The sequence below is a fragment of the Selaginella moellendorffii genome, unplaced genomic scaffold, assembly GCF_000143415.4.
Source record: "Selaginella moellendorffii unplaced genomic scaffold, v1.0 SELMOscaffold_26, whole genome shotgun sequence".
Taxonomy (NCBI): domain Eukaryota; kingdom Viridiplantae; phylum Streptophyta; class Lycopodiopsida; order Selaginellales; family Selaginellaceae; genus Selaginella; species Selaginella moellendorffii.
In genome coordinates, this window is record NW_003314287.1 from 1,463,070 (window position 1) to 1,481,665 (window position 18,596).

At 44.9% G+C, this 18,596-nt stretch overlaps 6 protein-coding genes across 8 annotated transcripts; 3 read left to right on the forward strand and 3 right to left on the reverse strand.

Annotated features, from left to right (window-relative positions):
* Positions 1-26: 26 nt before the first annotated feature.
* LOC9629065 (nucleoside diphosphate kinase II, chloroplastic) lies at positions 27-1,159 on the forward strand. Its single transcript, XM_024680057.1, has 7 exons — positions 27-293; positions 344-400; positions 466-552; positions 609-689; positions 740-852; positions 910-959; positions 1,014-1,159. The coding sequence occupies exons 1-7, from the start codon at positions 84-86 to the stop codon at positions 1,079-1,081; spliced, it is 666 nt and encodes a 221-aa protein (XP_024535825.1). The 5' UTR covers positions 27-83; the 3' UTR covers positions 1,082-1,159.
* A 3,725-nt stretch (positions 1,160-4,884) lies between these two features.
* On the reverse strand, positions 4,885-5,974 carry LOC9638145 (sm-like protein LSM7). Its single transcript, XM_002975159.2, has 6 exons — positions 5,924-5,974; positions 5,772-5,853; positions 5,648-5,719; positions 5,545-5,597; positions 5,356-5,486; positions 4,885-5,279 (listed from the first exon to the last, which is right to left on the reverse strand). Exons 1-5 carry the CDS (start codon positions 5,924-5,926, stop codon positions 5,391-5,393), a joined length of 306 nt encoding a protein of 101 aa, XP_002975205.1. The 5' UTR covers positions 5,927-5,974; the 3' UTR covers positions 4,885-5,279; positions 5,356-5,390.
* Positions 5,975-6,865: 891 nt separating this feature from the next.
* LOC9638146 lies at positions 6,866-8,402 on the forward strand. Its single transcript, XM_002974980.2, has 5 exons — positions 6,866-7,296; positions 7,358-7,456; positions 7,531-7,575; positions 7,639-7,776; positions 7,845-8,402. The coding sequence occupies exons 1-5, from the start codon at positions 6,910-6,912 to the stop codon at positions 8,178-8,180; spliced, it is 1,005 nt and encodes a 334-aa protein (XP_002975026.1). The 5' UTR covers positions 6,866-6,909; the 3' UTR covers positions 8,181-8,402.
* On the reverse strand, positions 7,773-10,269 carry LOC9638147 (protein AATF). The gene is made up of 14 exons (XM_002975160.2): positions 10,170-10,269; positions 10,032-10,122; positions 9,789-9,969; positions 9,660-9,721; positions 9,521-9,593; positions 9,393-9,467; positions 9,253-9,339; positions 9,158-9,203; positions 9,024-9,105; positions 8,871-8,973; positions 8,720-8,806; positions 8,550-8,664; positions 8,416-8,494; positions 7,773-8,356 (listed from the first exon to the last, which is right to left on the reverse strand). Exons 1-14 carry the CDS (start codon positions 10,228-10,230, stop codon positions 8,218-8,220), a joined length of 1,281 nt encoding a protein of 426 aa, XP_002975206.2. The 5' UTR covers positions 10,231-10,269; the 3' UTR covers positions 7,773-8,217.
* Positions 10,270-11,776: 1,507 nt separating this feature from the next.
* LOC9629067 (cytokinin dehydrogenase 7) lies at positions 11,777-14,409 on the reverse strand. The gene is made up of 6 exons (XM_024680084.1): positions 14,034-14,409; positions 13,281-13,826; positions 12,968-13,095; positions 12,635-12,901; positions 12,311-12,573; positions 11,777-12,226 (listed from the first exon to the last, which is right to left on the reverse strand). The coding sequence occupies exons 1-6, from the start codon at positions 14,086-14,088 to the stop codon at positions 11,884-11,886; spliced, it is 1,602 nt and encodes a 533-aa protein (XP_024535852.1). The 5' UTR covers positions 14,089-14,409; the 3' UTR covers positions 11,777-11,883.
* A 2,942-nt stretch (positions 14,410-17,351) lies between these two features.
* On the forward strand, positions 17,352-18,372 carry LOC9629068 (mediator of RNA polymerase II transcription subunit 20a). Of its 3 annotated transcripts, none has more exons than XM_024679940.1 (5): positions 17,352-17,392; positions 17,453-17,595; positions 17,680-17,853; positions 17,920-18,009; positions 18,056-18,372. In XM_024679940.1, exons 2-5 carry the CDS (start codon positions 17,536-17,538, stop codon positions 18,290-18,292), a joined length of 561 nt encoding a protein of 186 aa, XP_024535708.1. In that variant the 5' UTR covers positions 17,352-17,392; positions 17,453-17,535; the 3' UTR covers positions 18,293-18,372. The 3 variants fall into 3 exon arrangements, with proteins under 3 accessions (XP_024535708.1, XP_024535707.1, XP_002975027.2); XM_024679939.1 differs by having other exon boundaries at positions 17,358-17,392; positions 17,675-17,853; XM_002974981.2 differs by having other exon boundaries at positions 17,358-17,392; positions 17,675-17,853; positions 18,065-18,372.
* The last annotated feature ends 224 nt before the right edge of the window (positions 18,373-18,596 follow it).

Here is an 18,596-nt window from a genome sequence, read left to right on the forward strand (position 1 = left end):
TCCTTTTAATCCATCTGCCACGTAGACCGGCCCAAGGATATAAGCTCTCCTCTCCTCTCTCTCTCTTGGTTCTCGCGAGAGTCATGGCTTCTTCTTCTCTAGCTCAAATAGTCGCGCATTCTAGCCCTAGGGTGGATACCGGCGCGTCGAGGAGGAATCGCTCGGCGCTGGCATTTCACTGCCACCGGATCTCGTGGCGCCGCCCTAGCGCCATTCGATGGCGCATCGGATCCTCGCAAGCTGCTGTGGCGAGCGAGGAGAACATTGCGGTCGTCGCTCAGCCCAGAGCAGAGGTTTGTTTGTAGTTCTTGAATTTCCGCTGGATTTCTTTCCATCTTGGCAGGGAGGGCTAGAACAAACGTATGTGATGGTGAAACCCGATGGAGTCCAACGCGGACTGGTACATGTCTTTCGAGTTTTTGCGTTCTCTAGCTATGGAAAAAAACGATTTTGTTCTTTTGTAAGGTTGGAGAAATCATCTCTCGCTTTGAGAGGAAGGGATTTCGTCTTGCGGGATTGAAAATGTTCCAGTGCCCCAAGGATCTTGCAAAGGTGATGTAAAGCTTAAAGACCTTGCTCAAAGTTTTTCTTCTTTTTCTCTCTTGCAGAAGCATTATGAGGAGCTCCAAGAGAAGCCATTCTTTCCCAAGCTTGTGAAGTACATAACCTCCGGTCCTGTTGTTTGCATGGTAAGTTTCTCTCCTGTTGGGGCATCTTCTTTGAAGCCTTTGGATTCCAGGCATGGGAAGGTCCTGGAGTCGTGGCTTCAGCACGAAAACTTATTGGATCCACAAACCCGCTACAAGCTGAGCCAGGAACGATACGTGGGGATCTTGCTGTTGCAGTTGGAAGGTAAAGTTTTGGTTTCTAAAGTTCTCAGGAATGAAATTTTGTGCTCGGTTATACCAGGAATGTCATCCATGGTAGTGACAGTGTCGCAAATGGAGAGCGGGAGATTGGTATGCCTTTGTTTTTCCAGCTTGAAAGAGTTTCCCAAGACAATATTTGCACAGGTCTTTGGTTTGGGGAGGCCGAGTTGTGTAAATGGCACCTGGAGTTGACGCCTTGGCTACTCGAATAAAAGAGTCAGAGCCACATTGAGTTTTTAAAATTGCCTCATATCTTGCAGAAAACAAAATAAAAGACAAATTGTCTGAAACTTTGTTGGATTCGTAGGTACTTTGCATCACAAAAGGATGCTCTCTGTAGTGTGTTATATACAACAATAAGCCCATAAATGGCATATTCTACAAGTTTAATTATATGGCATAGAATTGAAAACAAAAATTTATTTTGTTGAAACAACCATTAGCAGCAATAGCTAGCTAGCTCTCTCTCTCTCTCTCTCTCTCTCTCTCTCTCTCTCATAAAGGAACAAGCAATTAGGAAGCTTGAAACTAGGCATAGGAGGCATGAAAAGGAAGCCCTTGAAAATAAAGCATTGATTGAATCAATGTTAGATCATTATATATGAAATCGACAGAAGTTCAAACTAAAACAAAAGATGAAACAATTTAATGCTTTTATTTTGATATTGTAATAACCCAAACATTTATATAATTACTATGCAACACTTTTGCACAATACAGACTATACACACACTAGAACAAAAGAGATTTACCCAAAGTACTAAATATCTTGTGTGCAATAGGCTCAAAGGTCTCATCTATGGTGATTTCTTATACTTTATTATAGTACTCATCCACAATCTAGACTTTCCCTTTGCCGCAGCCACAAGCTTCTCCTTTGATCATTAAATGATAAAGAGAACTTGGGGGCTATGGTTTCCCATAGGTCTTTTTAAAAAGAGGTAGAACCTCACAACAACTTGGTGTGGGGGAGTTGTAGCAATAAGGATTTAGGGTATATAGGTTGTAAAGAGTTGTCTTCACTTAGCTAGTTTCAGTCAGCATCATAGCATCCTTGTGATTCACATATAGAAGATATAATAGGTGACCTTTGTAGAGAACAAGCTTTGTTGGCTTGGTGTTTGTATTCAACTTGACTACCAAATAAAAGTTATAACCCTTTAAACCCAAGAGTTGATTGCAGTGAAGAACATCACTAACACCTATGCTCAACACAACAATCATAACCTTGCTTGCTCCTACAAGAGGTGCACCACCTCTATACATTTTTGCAAACTGAAGAGGAATATATAAAAACTAAAAGAACTATAAGTAAGAGGTGGTGGGGGAAGGAAAGCATGCATCCTGCAATTTATAGCCTTGGTGAAATTAAGATTTGTGAAATTCATCTCTTCACAAAATAATGAGTTACCATTACTATAGTTTTAAGAGGACCACTTGGTAGCATTTATGACTGAGTGGCCTTGTATGCTCTTAAGCACTCTCTATCTCTTGTGGGACTAGATATACCAACTTGTGTACCATATACACAACTAACATTTATATCAAAGGATGGATGATCATCAAAGTGGTGGTAGATATCATGTGGATAAAACAAATATGGTTGAAAACCCATAAATGATATTTGTTAAAATGCATATAAAGGTTATTTTTATTTCTCTCTCTCTTTCTCTCTCTCTCTTACACACATACACACATACACACACAAATGCCAACTATTGTTGCTAATGGTTGTTTTAATGAAATAAGTTTTTTGTTCATTTCTATGCTTATCTGGTATTTACTACTACTTTTTATGATGCAAAATATCTACAAAGTTTCAGAAAATTTGTCCTTTCTTTCTTTTTTTTCTAGCTCCAAATCTTTTATTCAAGTAGTGAGGGCATCAACTTGGGTTACCATTTACACAACTCAACCTCCCCAAACCAAAGACCTGTGCAAATATTGTCTTGGGAAACTCTTTCAAATTGGAAAAACAAAGGTATACCAATCTCCCACTCTCTATTTGTGACACTGTCATTACCATGGATGACATTCATGGCATAACTGAGGATGAAAGTTCATTCTTGAGAACTTTAGAAACCAAAACTTTACCTTCCAACCACAATAACAAGATCTCCACATATCGTTCCTGACTCAGTGTTCATGGGCCAAATAAGTTTTTGTCTGGAAGCCATGACTCTAAGACTTTCTTATGCCTAGAATCCACATTGCTTTGGGGTCTTGAGGCACAAGGAGATTTCACCTATTGGTGCCAATTAGGTGGTCTATGGACCTTCATCTGAAAAGCTTCACAAAAGATGCCCTAATAGGAGAGAAACTTAGAAGCTATACTTCACAAGCTTGGGAAAGAATGGCTTCTCTTGGAGTTCCTCCTTTGTAAGATCTTTAGGGCATTGAAACATTTTCAATCCCACAAGACAAAATCCCTCCAATCCAAAATTTATCATTGCGGCCAAGGAGATATGTGAATTTGTGAGCCTTGCTAGAAGCTGGAACAAGTTGCTCACTTTGAAGCTTGGCAATCATGGACGCAAAAAAAAGGTGGGTAAACATATTAAACAAAATATTGGAACCTACTGCCTCGGAAATGGTGGGCAAATAGTGGCTACCTCTGCCTTGAAATGTTGATCGTGGAGGACAATAGTTGAAGAGGTGGAAGACATGGAAGCCATTGGTGAGAGTTTGATGGCAACATTCATCCAGATAGACAACATTTACAAAAGTTCATTCTAAAACAAAAGATGAAATGATTTGGTGCAAACACCAATGCTTTTATTTTGATATTGTAAGAACCTAGGCATTTATATAGTTACTGTGCAGCACTTTGGCACAATACACACTATACACACACTTCCCCATTTATATTATTCATGGCTTTTTAGGCTCATCCTGAGCATAAACCACAAGAGCACCCAGAGTAGTAGTTTCCTTGTATGCCTTAGGTGTAAGGTTCTCACCCACAGTGATTTCCTGTATCTCATTGTAGTACTCGTTGACAACCCAAACTTTCCCGTCGCCATGATAAACAAAACTTAGGGGCTTTGGTTCTCCATAGGTCTTTTCAAAAACAGGTAGAGCCTCACAACAACCTGGTATGGGAGAGTCATAACAACAAAGATTTGGGGCATGCATGCTGTAAGGAGCTGTCTTCACTTGGCCAATTTCAGTCAGTGTCATGGCATCATTGTGATTCATATATGAAGGATATAGTGGGTGACTTTTGTAGAAAAAAAACTTTGTTGGATGGGTGCTTGTTTTTGGCTTGACTCCCAAATAGAAGTCATAACCCTTTGAGCCCAGGAGCTGATTGGAGTGGAGAACATCACCAACACTTTTGGTCAATACAATAGTCATAGCCTTGCTTGCTCCCAGAAGTGGTGCACCACCCCCACACATTTTTGCAGACTAAAGAGGCATTACTTTAAGTTTTACAAATTTTAGTTTCACCAAGGCTATAAATTATAGGGTGCATGTTCTCCTCCCCCATTGCCTTTTATTTGTAGTTCTCTTTGCCATTGCTACAGTTTCAAGAAGACCACTTGATAGCATTCATGATTAGGTGGCCTTGTATGCTCAAGCACTCTCTATTTCTTGTGGGACTAGATATGCCAGCTTCTGTACCATATGCAGGACCAATATTTATATCAAAGGATGGATGATTGTCAAAAGTGGTGGTAGATGGATAAACCAAACGTGACTATTTATAAGGCTGAGAACCCATAGCTAAAAGAATTTTGTTAACGTTTTTTTTCTTCAAGTTCAAGTTAAAACTTTATTCTTTGCAGATTGTTTCCTCTACAAGAAAAAAGATCACATAAGCAAGAATTGTCCATCTAGATTCTTTCAAAAGTTTGGAGTAAGCATTGTAATACTTCATTTAAACTCTTTACTAACATTATTAAAATTTATGACTCAATTCTATAAAAGAATTAAACACACTTTTTGCAATTACCAACTTGCATACCTACGGTGAGTCCACATCCTTTGCCCTGCAAAAAGTGATAGCATAAAATTTCAAAAAGCCATTCTTGATATACTTAATTATTATGTTCCACAAATCCATAAAAAGAACCTGTGTATCATTTTTCTCTCCTTATTGAAAGAATCCCCCACATTTGAAACCAAATTCTTCTTCTCCCTAACAGTTTTCCACAATGCTAGATCCTTCTTCCACATCCATGAAAAGAACATGATAGGTTTCCACTTTAGCATGGCACTTCACAAAACCAAGCTCACAAATCTCGATCCAAATGCCCATTCTTAGCATAAGCAGATTCGATCATACCATCGAAGACTGAGGGAGCATCTCCAATTTGGATGGGAAGAGTTGAGAGATAAGACCCACGAGTGGATCTGCTTGGCTTGAGGAAGAGCTTATCAGAGTGACGCATTCTTGCAGGCTCAGCACTGCCGAATGCGAGCGTTTTGCACCGACAAACAAATTTTCTGTTAGCATCCCAGGAACTAAAATGCCTCAACTTACATGGAGAGAAAAAAAGAAAGGCTTTTCCCTGGAGACTATATCACGGCCGGATCTTGTGTCACGAAAGGGTTGGCGATTTCTTCGGTACCATCAGTTGGAGCGACGAGCATCACCGCGGTACCTCTACAAACCTGAGAAAGAAGGAAGCCAAAACCATCAAAGTTTTCGCTCTCGAGTAAGAAAACTTACCACTAGGCCGAGAGCTCTGGTTTGATCCGTTGTCTTCAATGGATCATCGTGATCTATTGACAGAAAAGTTTAGCTCCTTCCAGAGCAAATTCCAGACTCATACCTCTCAAGTACTCGACTGCCTCATCCAGGACGAGATTGAGTAGCTGGTCATAGCCTTTCAAGGTCCCGATCACTGCTCCATTCCACGATTTCAAGCAAAATCCACCCCAGACTGCATTTCATACCTTGGCGCCCGCCGCTGAGCTTGACGCACACGCCCTTGTCGATGAACTTGGCCAAATCGAGCACAGTCTCCTTGCGATTCGACTGCAGGAACGAGAGAATCACACAGGGGTGAGTGGAAATCCGCGACGATCTTCCATGGAGTGGAGCTCACCATGTCTCTTCTAAAACCCTATCTTGCCCTAAATTCCCCGATTTAAAAACTTTGCCCTAAAAGAGGGACGGGAGCTCGAATCCCGGGAACTCTCGCGCCTGTCTGTTGCAACTCCCGCGGCATGCCGGCCGAGTTTCGCGCGAGAATTTCTTGGGCGAGGAGGAAGAAGAAGAGAAATGGGCGTTTCTGGAATTCTCAGCTATCTCGAATACGCGCTTCTCCACAAGATTTTCGTCATGAAAATCTTTGGGTGAGTGCTTTTGATCGATACATTGATGAGAATCCATCGAAGGGAAACAATGCGCTGAGCGAGAGAAGGGAAATTCTTGCAGGAGGCACGTACGATCCGAGCAAGCCATGGCTGAGGCTTCGGATCTGTCGCCCATATCTCTCACGCTCAATGACTACCGCGTCACGCTCGACAACGGGCAATGGACTTCGGGTAAGATCTAGAGAAAATCCTCTCTTTTCGATCGATTCTCCTCCTTGTTCTCTAGATTATCCCGACGATGGGAGGACCGATCACGCGCCCCCATCGGGTGCCATGGAGAAAGAAGTCATTCGCTTGCGGAACGATAAGCGAAGATTGGTATGGCCTTCCCGCGAAAAGAAAGTGGTGTTTTTCACTCTCGATCTCCACTGAAAGATGCGAGACCTCGAGAAATTCAAGCGCCAAGCTCGCGAGATGGACGAGCTCAAGGAGCGATGGAGCAATCTGGATTTCAAGTACCAGCTTCTCATGGACATGGTACAATCAAAACTTCCAGAATTCTCTCAAGAGCAAAGCTATGATTCTTCCCAAATCTCTCTCCAGTGGACGCTGAAGCAGCTCGATACCGAGAAGCAAGCATCCTCGCGAGCGCACAGCCCCACATCCAACAAGAACTCTCCTCGCGCTGGAACACCATCCTAGAACTTGGCTCGAATTTAAAATTAGGCCAATGCTCTGTTTTTAGGGCAAGCCTAGGTTTGTGTGATTCTCGGCTATGGCACCTCCAGCGCTGAGGCTGCCGCGCCATTCCTCCGGCGACGACACCAAATGCAGGCCCGCGCTGCTGCTCATCGCGGTCTCGGCATGCGCCGCCATCGCGACTTACTTCGCGCTGTCGCCACTCTTCCAACCGGATCAGGGCGCGATCTCGTCGGATTCCAGCGACGGCCGCTCCGCCAGGCACCTCGTGGCGATCCGCGAGGAGAAGGCGGCGTGCTGCCGCGGGATCGAGCACCAGGAGCTGTGGGGATCGGTGGTCCAGTGGGGGACGAGCAACAAGGTGAATTCCTCCGCCGCGTGCTGCCAGGCTTGCAAGGCCGCGCAGTGTAATTCCTGGGTGTATTGCGGGGATCGAGTGAAATGCGGGCCAAATTTTGGAGAGGTAGTATAAAGTTGACTCCTTCCTTGTCCGAGCGTGTTGTTTGTTTTCATTCTCTTCACAGTGCTGGCTAAAGAATCAGGAGGATCCTCTCTCCCCCGACGTCCAGGATTCTAGCAAGGACGTCTACTGGACTTCTGGGCTTGTCTATGCGAAGAATGTGGTAAGCTCTAGCTAGATTTCGATTTGGACACTGACAGTCTTGCTAAAGTAAGATCTTCTCCTTGTTTTTGACAGGGTCTCGTGCAGCTAGAGACCGAATATGGAGCGATCAGGCTCCAGGTAAGAAGAGAAGTTTAAGTTTGAGTTTGAGCTAAGTTGAGAAACAAAACACTTCCTTCACAGCTTCTTCCAGACTGCGCTCCACTTTCAGTCGCGTTTGTGATCGAGCTCTTGAAGTTGCGGCACTGCGCAGGTTGCAACATCTACCGAGCTGAGACCCGCGGGAATTCATGGGATGAGGAAGGAAATCCCACAGCAAAGGTAAGAGTTGCACATTCTTTTCAAATTTATGCTCTATGTTTCTCATGTTTTCTTGTTTTCTTTCTTAGAACTTGAGAGGACCTCCTCATGCTATTTTACAAGGCACTCTAGAGGCCGAGGGCCTCGGCTTCAAGGAACTCCCCAGAGAAGCTTGTCCGATGATCCGCAGGGGTATGGTAGGATGGATCGAAGGAGGCCCCGATTTTTTCATCAGCCTCGCAAACCATGACGATTGGTACCCGAAACACACAGTTTTTGCCAACGTTCTTCCAGACGACCTTCCTCTAGTTGAGAAGCTCGCGAGCTTGCCAACGTCAAAGACCATCTGGAGCGGGATTGATGTCGCTGTGCTGAAGAAGCCGATCAGCTTGAAATTGGCGAGGGCGAGCGTTGCATCGTCCTGACTCAGTTCTAATTTTTTTTCCTTGTTCTCCCATAACATCACGCTGCTGCTTCCAGATTCACGGCAGAAGTCGCAGGTTTACTTCCAAACAGGCTGGTGAATAGTTTTGTAGCCATAGGTGGTAGTACCATCGGTTCAGGAACCATGAAATTTACCAGTGGCTCATGGACAGTGTATCTACACAAAAAATCAAAGTTTGAGATGACCAAAGTGAGAAACCAAACTCTCTCGCTTGCCTTATCTTTCGGCCTTTAGAAGCGCGACGATCTACGTTTTTCCTTTTCTTGCTCCGGAGCTTTCGAACTGCGTCATGGTCTACACAAGGTACAAGCACAATCAGAACATTCTCACTAGAGAAAAAGCTTCTTACCGAGGCCAGTGGGATTTGAAGACTCGAGAAATTCACGTAAAAGCTGCTGATAGAACTCGGAATCATCAAGCACCTTAATTTCATTAGTCTTTGTTTCCATATCGTTTGTGTCCGTCTGGAAAAAGTTGATAAGCCTAAAAGACTGTAAAGAACGAGCAAAGATGAAAAACCTGTGTTTTCGAAGGTTCGGAGCGCATCATTCTTGCTATGAACCGCGGCGTGTCCTTCATTGCTGCTGCTACTTGTTGTGAAATACTCTGTAAAGACGTAAAAGGCCGTGTGAATTAAAAAAATAAAAAAAAAAAGCCAGAACGTTTAAACCTGGTTGAAAGCTTTTAACTTCGATCGCGATGCCGCAGCGCCTGAAGATATTTGAGTCTTTCTGTGCCATCTATCGACCGTACGATCTCTATACGGAATAAGCCTGCAATACATGTCTAGTGTCATCAGCTCGTAAAGCAAGAGCTCAATTACCTTGAATACGAGTTGCTTAATCTTTGCCAAGCTGAGTCCAGGCTATCTGAGACGCTATGGATTTCCTGTTCCACGTCCGAATCTGTAACAAGATAAGTTAATCTGCTCACCGTAAAAGAAAAATAATTCGAAACCTTTTCTGTAAGCATCGAGTGCCTCCCGGTTTTGTTCCAGCAATGCCTGCAGGACCACAATTTAAGCGCTAGAAAAGCATCAACCATCACTATACGTTTTCTAGATCCAGAAGCGAATCAAGGGTCTGCAAGGCCGCCGCTTTCAGCGTTTGTTGTGCTTCGCTTGGGCTCGACGCTTCCTCCTGTCAAGCTTCCTTTCATACCATAAAAAGAAATACGGAAAAAGAAGCGTCACCTGTGGTAGCAGATTGGATCCTGCAACTATCTTCTGCAACGCAATTCGCATATGCAAAGCGCTGCCCCACAATTCCTGCCAGGCCATTTCTCTTGAAATCATCCCATTGTCAAAATCATGACACATACCATCTGGTTTTTCACTGCTCGGCCTTTCCGTATATCCACATCATTCTGTCCTCTCAAGCTCTTCAACATCTCTCTGAAAGGACGTAAAAGAACACCAAACGTGGTTAAAGGACGAAGGATGACGATACGACGCACTCACTGTTCTTCTTTATTAAGATCTTCGTATTCCTTGTTGACGGCTTCAAAATCGTCATCAAGAACCTGCTCCAACATCAAAGCTCAAAAAATTGGCGTTAGAGGTGCAAAAAAACTAAATCACATTCCTTACGTTCTTTTCTACTTGTTTTTCGTCGTCGTCCTCCTCCTCACTGAAAGCTGGTTGTAGATCATCCCGATCGTGAAAATCGTCGTCACTGATCCCATCAAAAGCATCCTTTCTGCTGCTCTTGCGACCGGAATACTCCTTCCCTTCAAGTGATATATCTGGCCTCAACCGGAGCCTTCCATCCCTGAAAACGAGAGAAAAAAAAAAATGATCGTCGGAAAAAAAACTCATTGTCCTATCACTCACGATTTCGAAAAGGTTTCCACTTCATCCGGGCCATCAGAGCTTTGCTCCTGGAGCAAATGCTGCGTCTCTTGCCCGAATCCCGCCTCCTCATCTACAAACTCCAGTCACAAACACCGCATTCTTCCAAGAATCACGTACCGTCCCAGGAATCCTCGTCCGAATCCGATGCCACGGCCTTCGCCTTCGCCTTCGCAGGCATCGCGCGATAAACCCTAACCCTAATTTTTGCAAAACAAAAAACCTGTAAGTGAAAGCGATTCGAACCCGCGCAAAAATAAAAGCTTGTCAGATTTCCAGTCTGATGCTCTATCCAATTCAACCTCAACGAGATCCCTGACACACTATGCCAGAAATCTCTAATGGTTTTTCCCCCCTCCACCATATAATTTTAAAAGATTTGATCCATGGGACAGAGCCACTGCCGGGTTTCGAACCTGAGAAAAAGATATACCCGCCAGATTTTCAGTCTGGTGCTCTATCCAACTAAGCCTCGGTGTGATCCTTTGTTCCCAATCCTCCACACGTTTATAATATGGTGTGTACTCGTAGCTGCGATTCGAACCTGGAAAAAAGAAATGCAGGTCAGATTTTCAGTCTGATGCTCTATCCAACTCCACTCCAATGTGGCCGCTTGATATTATGTTTCTGTACTCCATGTATATGTTGAAATCATTCTTTTCTTTGTACCATACAATGATTTGAAATGCACAAACTATTGACATGGTTTGAGTGAGTGAAGCTTCGGCTGAGATGTCAGACTTAAAATCTGCCAGAACCTTTTGTTTCAGGTTCAAGTCCCTCTCTCTCTCTCTCTTTCTCTCTTTGTGTCAGGCCTCTTTTTGACTCGAGTTCGAAACTCTTTTACAGCTATACACCTGTAAAGAATTGTCACTACTACACCTTTTGTTTGGTTACTACCAGTTAAAGGCTGGCCCCAAGGATGTGATTTTGAGTTTTGGTCCAAAATATTGAAACATTATTAAAAAAATAGAAATTGGATGTTGTTGAAACTTGGCACCAAGAAGCAATCGTTCTCACTATTACTTCGATCTCCAAACCAGAATATCATTTCCATCCCAAAATCATTCAAATATATGCCCGCTTAATTCTGCATTTCCCTGAATCCTGAATAGCCACACAGGGATATTTTCTGGAGAAAACGATTGACCTCGACCCGACGTTTCGATATACCACCCCGATTTTTCGGTCCCATATCCGATTTACTGCTAAACAATGCCACTAGGCAAGATGACATAAGCCGACTCCGATATAAATTACAGACGTATATCAGGAGTATACGGGTGGCCAGCTTTTAGGAAATAAATTCTTTTAAAAAAAACAAGAAAATAACAGGTCGTTTGCTAAGAGGTGACAACCCAATAACTGGTACAAGAGATCCAACCAGGAAGAAGAAGGCAAAGCGGCACTCTAATAAGCAAGGGGATGGATTCCCCTAAACAAAAACTAAACATAAAGATCCAATGTTCAATGCGCAGCCCATTTACAAGTTGATACTTGACAGTAAACTTGTGTGAGTTTGTGGAGATCTTTCTGGCTTCTGTGTCACTTTGTTCTTGGTACGACCCGAGCAAGAACCAAAGCCAGGAGTCACTTATTGATGCCATAAGCAACAACAGCAAGGAGATATTCCTTAGATAGTGGATGGAGCGTCAAGTACCTTACTTATCAGCAATCCAATCAATCAATCAATTAAGCCCTTCATATATTCAACGGGACAAAAAAGGTTAAAAAAGAAAAACATATTGTATTTTCATATAAAACTGGTTCTCATAGCTTTAGAAATTTTCCTGGCTGCTGTACAACAATGAAAAATAATAAATTCTGGAAGAGGTCAACGCTGGTCAGCAGCCTGTTTAGCAGCGGCAACCGCCACCTTGTCCCTGGCGAAGATCCTCTGGCCTGGGGATAGTATGGCGTTTGGGTCGTACTTGATCTTGTTCGCCAAAAACTTGCCCCAAGAATCTCCGAAGTGTTGTTTCCACTCGGCATCACTGTGGTAGTGTGGAAAGTATTGCTTCACGTTGAGGCCGTTGATCTCACACCTCCGCATGATCTCTTCGTTTTGCTGGACGTGGGCTTCCAAAGGCTGACCACCCTCCACCACATAGCGCAGCAAACAAACAATGTAAAAAATGGACTCGTCCGGCACCACCACGGATGATCTAGTCTCCCACCTATAGAATATAAATGGTGTATATTATATGGATTTTCCTTGGGGAAAAGATAGAAAAAATTCCTAGAGAAAAGTGTAGACTTACTTGGATCTGTTGAGTGGATAGATGAGCATGGGTCCATTGACGCCTTTGCAAACCATGTCCCGGAAAACTATGTCGTTGAACTTGGAGATTTTGCTCTTTGGGACGAACAATGCAAGCCACGGGTGTGGGACGTCCCACTGCTTGATCTTTCGCAGCACCTCCTCTACGCCGTGGACGCGATTGAGGAAGTCGAAGTACGTTAGATCCGTGGTGAAGGTCAGGCCCGGGACGAAGGAAAGCGAGCCTAGCAACGTCTCCAACCGCTGAAGGCAAGTCTCCGTATCTTAGATCCAAAAACTTTGGAAGAGAACTCGAAGAACTTACATCTTCCATGAGCGCTTCTTGGCCGTGGTTGTAATACTTTGCGATCTCGATACAGTAGAGGACGGGGCCAGAGGAGTCCGGGATGAGCGACGGATCGATCGCCTCGCCATCGAAGGGGACCGAATTGTATCCCTGGTATGGATCGTCGCAGCTGGGGATGACGATCCCTTCCACGTAGTTGACGACATCCTCGTTCAAGGAGATAAGCCGCTCGATGTCCTTTTGGAACGCTCCAAAGTCCGTGTAGACGAGACGCTTGTACCTCGCCTGGAAGAGTAGAAAGCCTTTTAGATCGAGACAAAGACCAACAAAGAATCAAAGATATGAACTTACTCTCTCGGGAGCTTCTTCCAGCGGGATCCGAGCTTTGGTGATGATCCCAAACTGTCCAAGTCCGCCAAGAACAGCGTAGAAGAGATCCGAATTCCTCGTAGCCGAGCAAGTCACAGTGTCGCCGTTGCCTGCAGCACGAAAAAAGTTCCTTTTTAAATCAAGGAGAAGATAAAAGAATGGCTTCATACCAAAACAAGGACCCCAAGCCAAGAACACAAAACAAAAACAAAAGAAACAAGGAAAATGTGGAAGACACACACTTCTCTTCTTCTTCTTCCATTTTCTTTGAGCAAGAAAGGATCTAAAGGAATACCAGTGACGACTTGGAGCTGGAGAACGTTGCTGATTTGGGGGCCGTGGCGGAAGGCCTGGCCGCTCACGCCGGCATTGGAGAGCGTCCCGCCAACGCTGAGGTAGAGATAATCCGTCCAGGTCCGCGGCGCCAACCCACACTTGAGCGTCTCTCGCAGCACATCGATCCACAGCGCTCCTCCGGATGCCTCCACGAACGGGCCACCACAGAAAAGATCGTCATCGCCGCCACCATGATCCTTGCTTTGATGGATTTCTTCTCGATGATCCTGGTGGTGATCGTGGTGTTGGATTGGATTGACGATGCGAATGGCGTTGGTGGGCATCCGGGGCATGTCAATTACGATTCCATTCAGGGCCTGCGCTTGGCCGTGGACCGAGTGGCCGTTGCCCCTGGCGGCGATGGTGAGCTTGGCGGTGGCGTTGGCGACTCTCACCAAGCTGGAAATTCCATCGCTGGACGTGGGACACACGACGCAGCGGGGCGGGCTGTGGATCAAACCCCCAAAATCTCTCGCAGCGTCTTGTGAATTCAGGCTCTTCGAATCTGCGGACAAGACCACCATCAGCAAGAGAAAACTATATCAAAGAGAAGGTCTCTCCAACGTTTTTGCAAAGTTCTTCTTCTCCCTCTCTCTCTCTCTCTCTCTCCTCTTCCTCTCTTTTTCTTTCTTGCTCTTTTCTTTCTTTAGTTTGCATGTTTTCATGGAATGGATGGAATTAGAATGGGTGGTTCTTGTGATATTTTTCCTACCTTGATCAGAGCTTTTCCTTGCCACTTCTCTGCTCTTGAGCTTCACTTTCCCCATTGAAATTCCCTCTCTTTCCTCTTGTTTGGAGTGCAGATTATCCTCCCCAAAGAGAAAAGGATCCCACCCTCTTATAGGGAGACTTGTTCTTGCATGACAAACCTTTTGCTGGTAGGCTAAGGACTCACAACAAGAACACACAGCCCAATACCAACACCAATAGCAACTTGCTAGCTTGTTGGTAGATGCTGCAGCAACATCAGTGGAAAAAAAAACAGAGAGAGAGAAATAAGGGAAAACAAAGGTAAAATTCCTCCTTGGGATCAATCCCCTGAAAAAAGAAAGGAAAGATCCCAATCCCAAACAGGAGGAGGAGGAGAGAAGAGAACACTCGGTGTTTGAAACAAGCAGTGTATATAGGTATATGCACATATATATATAAGTGAACACTCACACACCCTCCTCCATTACCATGGGGGAGGATACCAGTTGAATCAACTAACAACCTAACAAAAGCAGTTGAGTAACTCGTCCCTTGCTCTGGTAACAACAATTATCCCTTTAGTTGGATTTGGGTTGGAAAAAAAAAAGAGGAATTTAAAGAAAATGGATAAAATAACCAAAAAAATATCATTTATGTAACGATAATGTAAAAACGTGAATTTCCCGGGTATTGGGACACAAAACAGCAACAAGGCAGCAGTGCTGCAGCAGTTACAGCTGCCACTCTGCATTGGCAACGATAACAACAGAACAGGCTTTGCGAAAGAGACGAGATAACGATAATGTCAAGTGAGGATTTTTGTGGCGGATAGTGGGGCAGGATATAACCCCTCCCCTCTGCAGAGGAGGAATTATCAAAAACCTCCCCTGCAGCACGTGGATCTTGCACAAAGCTGCGAGGGTTTGCGAGAGGGTTAATTCATAGTACGTGGAAGAGGTGGTGAATGTATCGCCACACCTTTCAACCTGGGCGAAATCTTTCCCAGAAAAGTGTAGCATGGAATGCATTTCTCGTAATAAAATACGAACAGAATAAATTGTGGTGAATGTTTGGCGGGTGAATTCTTCTCTCGGAGCTTCTTTTGTCTTGGAGTGGGTCGTATTGTTTCCTTTTTCTTGTCTACCACCTTTCCCCCTTGTTCTTGTTCTCCTTCTGCTTCTCCCTTCTTGGTTTGCGGAGGAGAGAGCTTGATTGGATTGATTGGTGGGTGGCGGTGTGGTGGCAGTACGTCTACGCGCCGCCGAATGCCTTCCTTGCAGTGATCTCATCCCTGCAAACGTCACGAAACAACGCGATGCAAGCGATCAATTGCCCAAAAAGAGAAAGAAAAGATCCCACAGTTTCGAAAGCCCGAAAAACTAACTCTCTTTCTTTTCCTTTACATAGCAAACAACTTTGGCCCCGGGCGGCGGCGGAATTTCCACAACCTTTTCACGTGAAAGAAATCTCGCCTCATTGTAGAGCGCGTCCTGCGTAAACAAAGCGAAATATTTTATGCTCTGATTCGAATCCGTGGAGATAACGTAGATTATTGCTGGCTGTGCATGGCTAGGAATTACAGCTCTTCATGTCTCTCCGCTGTAGTTGACTGGGGTAACACAGCGGTGCATGCGCGACACAAGACCATCAAAGTCTAAACCAAATCAAATAAAAACTCCATCAAGCACCGAGGACAGGGATCGAACGAAATGCCGCAAAATTCCCTATGTGCCTGCCTCGAGCTGTGGATGATCATCGTTTTAACTTCTCGATGCTCTGCTCGATCGATGTTGCCGTGTCGTGTCCCTTGCCTGGAAACAGGAAGTGGAAAGCGGACAAATGCAGGATCCCAGCGCAGATCTCATTTGTTCAGACATGAGATCACCATATCCTCCTCATATCTTCCACGCAATTAGGAGGACAAAACGCAGAGGGGACCCAACCAATGACCATTTGCCAAGGCGGGCACGCAGACGACAAGGCGTGCTTCCACAATACCACCCCATACACACGCCAACGATCGTCCTTTTCCATTATTTCTTTCTCATTCTTCCATCCTCTTATACGATGTTACGAACAAGACGCCTTTGCTTTTGTGGCATGGACAACGAATATAATGAGAGGAGAGGTCCGGGTTTATTTGACTTGCGTGCAAGGAACATTCCTGTGGGGTGTGTGTCACACTGGTCAAAGTCTAAGATCCCCTGTTCGAGCACTTACTCTTCCCTAAAGTTCCAGAGATTTTGCATGTAACCACAGCAAAAAGTTTTAAAAAACATGGTCTTATGTGTGTGGATGGCATTTATGCGCAGGAGGACGCAAGAAAAGCAGGCCATGCTTCTTTGTTCTTTGCTTTTTCCTATTCAAATATTTGTTCCTGGGAACATCTGCATACCTCACCTATTGATTGGATGAATGAATTGTTTGGGACTCAAGTTGGCCCCCCAGTGAATAATGTCCAAGGTCAATGTTTCGAAGATACCACCAGTCAACGAGAGAAAAAGAAAAAAGGAACTGTTATAGTTTACTAGTGCATAGTGAGGTGGCCTTTTTAGCAGCGAAGGCCAGGAGCCAGTCAATGGTCTCCACGTGAATGCCCTCTGTTGGTGCTGGTGGTACACACAATAAGGAACAACCGGAAACTCGCCACCACCTTTCTTTTCTTCTTTCTTATCTCCGTAACTAGAATGATGAATATGCCCGTCTCCCAATTTTGAGAGAGATAGTTTGCTGTTGGCTGGCTCTGTGTGTTTGCCGAGAGACAGGACACGCAAACAAACGCCCAGCACACATACGCATGAACATGAGCGGATTTTCGTTTCTAGATTTCCTTTATCTCTTTGTTTTGTTTGGCTTTGTTTTTAGTCTCCGTTGTCTATGAGGTACTATCCCCAGGACGATTGCATGAAAAGGAGAGATTGGGGTGGCTCCATCCAAGCCCAGAAGTTTGGACTAGTCCTACTACTACTACCTAGGACTTCTTTCAGGGGCATCGAGCAAATGTGTATGAGCTGTTTCGCCATGACTTGTTGGCTCCCAGTGAAGAATACGATGTCACCACTTTATATATTGTGTTGGGCAGCGCAGCGCAGAAGGCCAGAAGGCCAGCACAACAGTAACAGCAACAGCTTTTGCCCTCTCCTTCTTCCCCCGCCGCCACCCAAAAACCCAAAGGACAAAGGATACCAAGGGATCTGATATTGAGGTTTGCGCATTTTCATAGCTTGTCCATCAGACTCAAGTGCTTAAAATAACAAAACCAGTTAATTGGTACCCCTTAACGGTACTTGGTAATAATTGTGCTTTAATCGGAGCCCTAAAAGGTTAAAACCCTAGGTACCTTGCCTTAAACCCTAGCTACACAGCGATGGTGGTCAAGTGGTGAGTGCTTGCGCAATGGCGCATGTGAATGGGCTCACAGAGCGTTTGCTTGGATTCTAGGGTTCTTCACTGGCAGCCGTCGGCGGGCGCTCAGGTGACGAGCCAGACGCTGGTGGATTTGTTCCGGAGCATCGAGAGCATGAATGGCGTGCGCACCGGGCGGTGGCAGATCACCGCCGCGCAGCACCGGCCTTTCACTCGAGGTATGTAGGTTCGTGGGACCGTGCGCTTGAGCGAGCAAGTCGGATTGATTTGGAGCGCACTGCGCTGCGCTTGGCACAGACCAGGCCATGGCGATCGACTGCGCAAAGGAGCTCCTGGGTGTGGCGTTTAGCGAATTTGCAAGCAAGCACTACTTCGTGCTACGCGCCGAGCGAATGGTCGTGGAGGCCGACTCGAGCATCCAGGCCATCATGGAAAAGCTCCAAGTTTACAGGAACAGGCTTTCCATGGTCTTCGAGGTGGAAAGACACTATTTTTTTTCTTGGATTTCCCGTTCACGATCGTTCTTTTCGTTTCCGTGGCAGGGATTTCAATACCAGCTCGGTGATTTCCAGCTCAAAGCCGGCCGAGCAGTGCTGTCACAGGCAGAAAATCTCCGAGGCATTGTCCTCGAGGTATATTTTCTTCTCCTCTCTGGAACTCGTACAGATAGTTCTAAAGTTTGCACAGGTTGAGTACTCGCCGGTTTCGTCGATCGAGAAAACACGGCAGATGATGCAAGAGTTCGTGGATCTCTGGCAAGAGGCGATCTCAGCACAGTCCATGAGTGGACGTATCTCGCTCCTAGAACCAAATTTTGCCGAGTACGCGCTCTCAGATACTTATACTTGGCAGCACACTGCACTGCAGTACATTTTTTTGTTTGCTTACTTCCTGTCACAATCCCAAAGAGCATGATCGCAATCAACACATCTCTCTTCTAGTTCGAGGTGATTTTCTTTCCTGCTGTCCAAGTATTAACATATATCGCTCCAGAACATGTATGTTAGTTAGAGGTTAGACAAAGCAATGTAAGGGGTATCATCTGATAGACTAGCTAGACGCTACATCCACACACAAAGAGAAAGAATTTGCAACTGGTTAATGTTCTCAATGCATCCTGGAATCCTGATCATCTTAAACAGGAGGTCAAATCATTTAAGGTTAGTGTTTGCAAAATTCTTGTTTCTGCTGATTATGACATTTTTTTAATACAATTATT